The 8,573-nt window shown below is 36.4% G+C and overlaps 1 protein-coding gene across 2 annotated transcripts; it reads right to left on the minus strand.

Annotated features, from left to right (window-relative positions):
* Positions 1-298: 298 nt before the first annotated feature.
* Positions 299-5,946, minus strand: LOC107669391 (protein phosphatase 1 regulatory subunit 14B-like). 2 transcript variants are annotated; one of them, XM_016461597.1, is made up of 5 exons: positions 5,784-5,946; positions 5,448-5,644; positions 1,904-1,987; positions 1,580-1,612; positions 299-1,407 (listed from the first exon to the last, which is right to left on the minus strand). In XM_016461597.1, the coding sequence occupies exons 2-5, from the start codon at positions 5,637-5,639 to the stop codon at positions 1,324-1,326; spliced, it is 393 nt and encodes a 130-aa protein (XP_016317083.1). In that variant the 5' UTR covers positions 5,640-5,644; positions 5,784-5,946; the 3' UTR covers positions 299-1,323. The 2 variants fall into 2 exon arrangements, with proteins under 2 accessions (XP_016317083.1, XP_016317082.1); XM_016461596.1 differs by lacking the exon at positions 5,784-5,946 and having other exon boundaries at positions 5,448-5,769.
* Positions 5,947-8,573: the final 2,627 nt, after the last annotated feature.

An 8,573-nucleotide genomic window follows, 5' to 3' on the forward strand; every position in this document is an offset into this window, starting at 1 on the left:
ATGCTGGTAGCTAAATGGTTTCTGTTCCCATTGACTTCCATTGTTTGGACCAAAAAAAAAATATATATATATAATGCAAGTCAATGGAACTGAAGATTCTGAATATTCTTCAAATTATCCTCTTTTGTGTGACATAGAAAAAAGTCCTACAAGTTTGAATGACAATTACTGGGAGTACATGACAGAGCTTTCATTTTTGGGTTGACTATCCCTTTAAAGACCTTTTTCAGATATCCAGAAGGTTACAGAAAAAAATAAGCTCTGTAATGACACTTCCATTTTTTTTTTTTTTTTAATGTTTCCACTTTCAAAAAAAGAATGACAGCTTTTCAGACATGTATGTAGCACCATTCTTTATTTGAGAGCCTTACTACACGTATTTGGTTGTGAGAGTGCACAATATAGGTTCTGCCATTCCAACAAGTTCTGATCATTAACATTTGTATTTATTAAATCTTGTTCACTTGAAATTGAATAAACGTTTTATTTACAAAAGATATGTGGGCTTTGAGCTTCATTTAGCATTAACCTTGGCCTACACTACCAAAGCATTTTCATTCTTAGCCTTCATCACAATTAGGCATACTCTTCATTTTTGTAAAGATTAGTAAAAATATCAGATGTAACAAATTGGCAAATTCACTCTATCGATATTGCTACTCTTCATCCTCAAACTAGTTTACATTTTCCTCAGTCTAATGATTTTTAAAAGCAGTAGTACTAAACACAGACCTGTGTTTTTTTCCCTAAAAATGGTAGATTAAAAATGGCTTACAAAACACAAGTTCACAATTCTCATCCCCCCCCCTCCCTCTTCCCGCATTACATCAACACACCCCGAAACCTGAAACCCCACATCTAAAAACTATTTTCTGGCCTGCAAAAAATTATTCCGCCCTTACGAAAGACAGCAGATGTGAGAGACCGACAAAAAAGGGGGTGAAAAGAAATCAGCTTAATTTCCTACTCGATTACAGACAGACACATCAAGCCAAGTCACGTGGCTGAAAGAAGTGTATTAGTGAACATTGTAACCGTATCATCAACCATTTGATTCCTTTCCCTAAATCACCACGGGAGTTTTAAGCTAAAGGGACACTACCACACTCTCTACATGTAAGATATGCTGAAATAGTACTAAGACGAAGTAAAAACAGTTTGTAGTGTTCAACCTGCAGCTGAGATCGGCTTGGCTGGACTCGTATCATTGATTTCCATTTGACAGACGCTGTGGTTTAGTGGTTGGGTCTGCATGCCTGCATCTCTCCTCTGGGTTTGGAGTGACAGGTTGGTTTTGTGGTGGTGGGAGGAGCTGTGGTGACGTCATGGCGTCAGCTCCCCTTTCTTCTGCGGGGTGCTGAGTTTCTGCATCCCTCGGACCTTCTCCAGCAACGCCGCTACGAAATCCTGCCAATGGCCAGAGCGAGAATTATGGCAAGAAAAAGCATATTTCTGTCCAGAGTGTGATTAAATGAAGCATAATCGCATTGTAATGAGTGACTCAGTGGCTCTGAGAATATCATGACCGCCTGTAATGAAGGTAATTGCTAATGCTATTAATGTTCAAAATGGCACTTACATCATTAGGCTTATAACAGTCGACCAGCAGCATCTGAAAACAAAATGGAAAGAGAATTAATGCCTTTCAGACTAATCTGCTGTTTTTCCAACTGTGTACCTATGAAAGCAGAAAGCTGACGCAAAACGTTGAAATAAATCTCCGGCTGAAAATTCAGTCTTCAAAAAGAGCTTGCGAGCTGAAGGATTACTGTCAAAGCACCTGCAGATGAAATGTCAGATGGGTACCACAGCACATTTCGGTCTTGTGGGAACGTTAATATTCTTACGAGGAGATATCTAAAGCGAACAGAATCAAGTAAATGTATTAAAGATCTGATTAGACCTTCACTCGAATGGCTCTCTCGACATCACTGGACAGATCCAGCAGCTCATCCACATCTATTTCCAGCTCAGGCACCTCATCCTCCTGCAAAATACAGAACCACTGATGAGAAGAGATGTTAATGGGGACTCCTGTGGAAAAAATAGTCAAAGTGAATAATTCACAAGCTACAGAACGGCGGTCAGATCATGAACTGTGTAGACTAGTATGAGGTGAAATCAATCAGGCGAACATCTCTTGATCCCACACTCTCCCACAAATGTGCAAAAATTGTACAATGGTTACAACAGCTTGTCACAAGGGACAACTTTGTACCTTATATACCACTGAGAGGTGCATGTTGGTACTTCAGAGTAGCAATGAAAAAATGAAAATGGTCATTTACTCACCTTCATGACATTCCAAACCTGTACGACTTTTTTTTTTTTTTTTGGCAGAACACAAAAGAAGATATTTTGAAGAATGTTGGTAACCAAACATGTTTGGTTGCCATTGATTTTATTGTATTTTTTTGTCCATATAATGGAGGTCAATGGGAACCGTTGGGAACTGGTTGCCAACATTCTTCAAAATATCTTCTTTTGTGTTTCACAGAAGAAAGAAAGTCATACAGGTTTGAAATGGCATGAGGGTGAGTAAATGGTGACAATTTTCATTTTTTGGGTGGACTATCCCTTTAAGGTAAACCTTTTAGTTGTAGATAAGATACAGAGTTGCCCCACAAGCTGTTGCACTCCTAAAGGTACCATTTTTGCATACTTTTTTTTTTTTTCTTTCTGAGAGCAGAAATCCAGCTAACCCTGGCCTTTGTGCATGACATCCTCTCTGCACAACAGGATGGGCTGATCCACACAATGCTGTCTGATAGCTTCTTAGATTGAGACACAGTAAGTGACTGGAAGCACAACCACAGCTTTAGCCTCTGCTGTGTAAAACCCCAGGATTTGTATGTCTTATTGCAGCTAGTTTGCAGTCACACTCCTTTTCATCAAAGATTCACTCTCATTTTGCTGTTCCTGCAGTGCTATTAAGCACCATTAGTGATTTTATATGTGCTGAGGGAGATGGGGGAGGAAAGCTGCTGTGGAAGGAACTGTCACATGTTTTTCTTCAAGTGTATGTGCTATTGCAGACATTAAAAAAGCAGGTCTGTTATAAAACCCTTCACACTGACCCATATTGTAGAGTCCCTCCACAGAGCACACCACAGCTGACCAAAGCCTTTCCAGAGGTGCTACTCATAAACACCTCCTCTTGCATCTATTAATGCAGCACTTCATAAACCAGTAATGGGACTGAGAAGTGCATAATATTGGCTCTTTAGAATATTTACTTCTAACTGATCAATCATGGTATTCTGTGGTCAAATCAGGGCTCAGTAATGACAATGGCCAAGGCCTATTGACATCTTTGTACCTTATTTTCCACTAAAGGATGCATATTAGCACCTCTTCCATTATGGAATTTTGTGTTTATGAATTCATTGCTGTCATACAGTTACAATATAAAACAATTTACAACCAATTTCCTACATAAATTATTAAATATACACTTTAGTTCAAAAGTTCACACAAGGGGTCACTAAGAGTCTTCTGAAAGAAATTAATAACTTTATTCAGCAAGGGTTAAATTGCATTAAATTGATCAAAAGTGACAGTAAATACATGTATCATGTTACAAAGTATTTATATTTCAAGGCTGTTCAAATTTCTATTCATCAAAGAATCCTGGGAAAAAATGTATCAGTTTCCACAAAAATATTTAACATTGATAGTAATACATTTTTCTTGAGCAGCAAATCAGCATATTAGAATGATTGCTGAAAATTCATGCTCATCACAAGAATATATTACATTTTAAAATAATACAAATTAAAATAGACAACAGTTGTTTTAAATTGTGATAATATTTCAAAATATTACTGTTTTTACTGTATTATAGATCAAAATAATTCAGCCGTGGTGAGCATATGTGTAATAGGCTTTTCAAAAACATTTAAAAAATTCTTTCTGACCCCAAACATTTGAAGGGTAGTGTATGTATTTCATGTCAGTTTATTTATTTATTTATTTAAGTAGTCACTCTGCATCAGCGTCCTAATCACCCAGTTTATTTTGTGATAATGACCGGTACATTATCCATCACATATTATTCCTTTCACTGCTCTACAGTACAGTTACATTTAAATAACATGAGCTCAATGAGAAGATGTACACCTGACTGGAAAACACAGCCATTAAAGGCACACAATATTCTCACAAATCTAATCATTTAACAAAATCACATTTAAGCCAAACTTTGTCCATGCTACTCTGAAAAAAGACCATAACTTGTTCATATTAGGTTATGTAATTTGTCAGTGTACATGGTTATCCTCTTAGGTACAAACATTTATCTTCAGTTTTTGCTGAGGGCAGTTGTGATTTAAGATGTGCATTCTAAACATCAACCTAATTGGACCAAACGTTGCTGAGACTAGCAGTATAATGGACGAGTTCTCTTGTTCAACCACATTATTATACAAATAACCTGTGGGATTCAGATGACATTTCATGGGTTCAAATATGTGTGCTTCTATTTTTCCTCTCCCTTATTATTATTTAAATATCACAGTAATGTGTAGGATTGTATTCAGACATTTAAAAAAAAAATATTCATCACAAACCAAGTCAGAGGCTCTCAAGCAAATCCAATGGATTCGGCTACTTTGTAGTGTCAATGAGACAAAGCGAAATGTGGATTCCCAAAGCCAGATTTTAGCTCAGGATGAGGCCTACCGCTGGGCTGAAAAGAAAAATCTCATTTTAAGAAAAATCAGAAAAATCTCATTTTAAGAGCTGCCTAGTTTTATGTGGCACATAATCTAGGTCAGTTATATTAGCCCTGGAGGTTAAGTCAAGCTCAAAGTGAAGCATGCTTTGCATGTCTGAACAGATGACATCATCACAATTGCTAGAAGGGTGATTCCAAACATCCCAGGATGTTACAAAGAAGACCAAAAAAAAAAAAACCCATCTTGACCAGTGTCACCTACTGTAAATATGTGCAATAGATATAAAAATCATGATCAGTGATACCTGGGTTTTGTGCATCTGTAGACATAAATACAGTATATTGGGATTGGAATCCATGTCTTTGTTCATGCAACTGGAGCTCCATCCTCGTATAGATCTGTCACATTAACATATGAGGCAAGCCCACTTTTCGATGAAATATGAATGGATGCATAAAGGATGCATTAGGTGCTCATTTTTTTTCCCCTCGCAGCACCTGTCCACGACGCTCATCTTTGTTTTATGGCTTTGTCTGTAGTTCTATCATGCCACGCCCTTCCATGTGTAAATGCAAAACCATAAAATCAACATCGATTAAAATCAAGACATAAAAATAAAAGATGCCATGCTGCTCTTAATAAGCAACAATTTATGAAAGCAAGGCAATTAGCATGCAAAATGAACAGGACAAATGGAACGAGAGAATTTACCGGTGCTCGAGTACTGGAAAGAAAGAGCTGTCAAAGCAATGACAGTGTTCTGTGTCCTACCTCGCAGTCGTACAGATTCATTAACTGGCTAACTATCCACTCCTCCAAATTCAGTCTTCTCCTCAGCTCTTTTCTGTCATATTTTACGGTCACTCGTCCTTGTTTCTGTGGCACTTCTTCTTCGGTACCGGGAGGTGTTTGAAAATAAACCCGGGGTTGAGGTGTCGTTTCCGGACTTGTTACCGCTGCCATTGTCCCTAATAAAAAAAAAGCTGAGGTGGATTTAATGGCTTAATTAATTAGAACATCAATTCAAAAGAGAGAGCTGGTCATGTGCACATCCATTGCATGTTGGAAAAAAAGTGCTGGGCCCCCTTTTCTTTAAATGGAACAGACCTTTAGATTACAAGCAGGCCGCAACGGTAGACTGGGATCGGACATACAAGGAGTTTAGAACACAGAAGAATTCATCAGACTAATTGTGTGGCCGTGGTTTATCAAAGTCCATCTTCCCTAATCGGTCCATCAATTGTCACAGAACAGCTTGTGGGCGCCTCCAAGTGTCCGCGCTGAAATACTAGCGATGTCGTGAACGACTCCTTCGAATCGTTTGAATCAATGAATCAGTAGAGTCGGATCTTTTTAAAATAAATCGGTAAAGGCGGTTCACTAAAACGGACTAAAAAGACTCGCTACTAGCACGCTACTCTACTCTGTTTTCCATTACACTACACTTTTATATTTAAGAAATAGTAATATGTAGACGTAGTATGCTATCACTGCATAATTGAACTGTGAGCCATTTCTTTTGCGCAAAAACCTGTCCGAACCGAAAAAATGAGCTGATGCCGGTGGTAAGAATATTTTATTTTGAGCCAACTGAAGATTTGACTGTCGACTGTTGACTGTAGGGTACTTTAAAAGCCATTACAATTAACAGAAATGTTACAAATAACGTACTGAGAATATACAGATTGACTGTGACATCTGTCACAAGAAACAACTTTTCAATAAAACACGCAAAAAAATAAATAAAGTTTTCAGCCAAGAAACGCAATTAAAGGTTGGCACAGTAATAAACAGCAAGCAATATGTGCTAAATATGATTTTAGGGCGTGTCAGGGATAACGTCATTACGCAATTACGTCCAGGCGCAAAAGAAGCGCTTAACGGTATTTGAACCTTCTTGAAACGAGCTGTTCAAAAGAACCGAATCGCGAAAAAAAAACCGGACCTCCTATGAAATACCACCACGCCAATGTTTCCCGTTAGTTTTTATGCAGGCTGTGCCTACTGTTCTAATAGACAATAGATTAATAGTTAATCTCAATTTTTATAAAGTTACACAATCATTTCAGACACAGATAGCTTGTTTTTTTTTTAACAGATATTATTCTGACATTTCATTCCACCCCTCTTTCCTTTATGTGGTCTATTCCATCCGAATCAAACCTTTCGTTCTCTCTCTTCATGCCGGCGCACACATTGTGCATTGCGCTTGTGTCAAGTGATCTTTCAACTCTCCTCGTTTCATCGTAAAATCCAACATTATGTAATTTATTCAACCCTAATTGGTTCATTCACTCCAGTTAATCACCATCCTTTCTGCATTAGCTGAATTTGAATGGCCTCAAGCTATTTGATTGTGCATTTAGACTTTCCTTTTAGATGACTATTTTATTAGGCTATTATTTGATTTGCTAATTGCATGGCTACAGATATTACTGTATGATGAAAAGCACCAGAGTAATTGTAGCCTATTTACTTATAAATACTGCACAATAGGCCTATATAAATTATAAATACAATATAAATACTTATAAATATTACCATAATTAAAAACAGTAAAAATATTTTCATCATGTTGAAACATCCATTCATTTCCACCCATTTAACTATTAATCTCATCACAATATAATTTTTATTCGATTTTTTAGAGTTTCAACTCAACATAGCCTACTTTGCGACTTTTGCAATTAAACTAAAAATGATCAATATTAGTGGGTTCATTATCTTCATTTTGTAACTTTACTCAGCACTATAAAAATTAATACTACAATGCGAACAGAACAGAAAATGTTGCAGTAATGCACTTACAATGGAAACTTTGAAGACAAGATAAACAAAGCAATTAATAAAAGCAGGGTGGATCACGCGGGGGACGTGTCCCACCCGCACTTTTTCAGGCAAGTGTGTTCGCATAGAGGTTTTCAAGAGTGGTGTGAATAAATATATATTTCAATTCAAAGAGACAGGATAGTTTGTGCATGACCTTATGTTTTATTCGGACCCAGAATAAGGCAAGATGAACATTACGGAGCACAAAACACTCCATGCAGTATATGTTTCATTCATACTCGAAGCCGGAGTGTGCTCTCGCGCAGAAAGTCGTACCAGGAAATCCCAAATATGGACAAAAGCGTCTAAGGCTGTATGAAAACAGTTGTTTACTTTTCACAGAAAAACAGAAATGTTTGGAAACATGAAGACATTAAACATATGATTGCGACAATATATGGTTTATTTGTGTTTTCTCCAGTCATCTCCAGGTAATAAATAAAGTATATGAACAATGCAGTGCTAATTGACATAGTGTTCATTACAGTATAGAAACTATTCTGCCTTATTATGTGATAATAAAAAAATATGTGATAAGTGTTTGTAGTATATAAACAAATCATTATTATTGGTTATTGTCCAGCAGTGTATCTGATTTATTATCCAATTAAAAGCTAGAAATAAGAGAAAAGTTAAAGTTGCCTACACCAGTCAAAAGTTTTTGAACAGTAAGATTTTTAAAGTTTTTAAAGAAGTCTCTTCTGTTCACCAATTTATTTGATCTAAAGTACAGCAAAAACAGTAAAACTTTGAAATATTTTTACTATTTAAAATAACTGTTTTCTATTTAAATACATTTTAAAATGTAATTTATTCCTGTGATTTCACAGATTAATTTTTAGCATCATTACTCCAGTCACATGATCCTTCAGAACTCATGCTAATATTCTGATTTGCTGCTAAAAAAATATATATTATGATGTTGAAAACAGCTGAGTAGATTTTTTCAGGTTTCTTTGATGAATAGAAAGTTCAGAAGAACAGCTGAAATATAAATATTTTGTAACATTATAAATGTCTCTATCATCACTTTTGATCAATTTAAAGCATAATTGCTAAATAAAAGTA

This window comes from Sinocyclocheilus anshuiensis, unplaced genomic scaffold (genome assembly GCF_001515605.1).
Source record: "Sinocyclocheilus anshuiensis isolate Anshui unplaced genomic scaffold, SAMN03320099.WGS_v1.1 scaffold180, whole genome shotgun sequence".
Lineage (NCBI taxonomy): Eukaryota > Metazoa > Chordata > Actinopteri > Cypriniformes > Cyprinidae > Sinocyclocheilus > Sinocyclocheilus anshuiensis.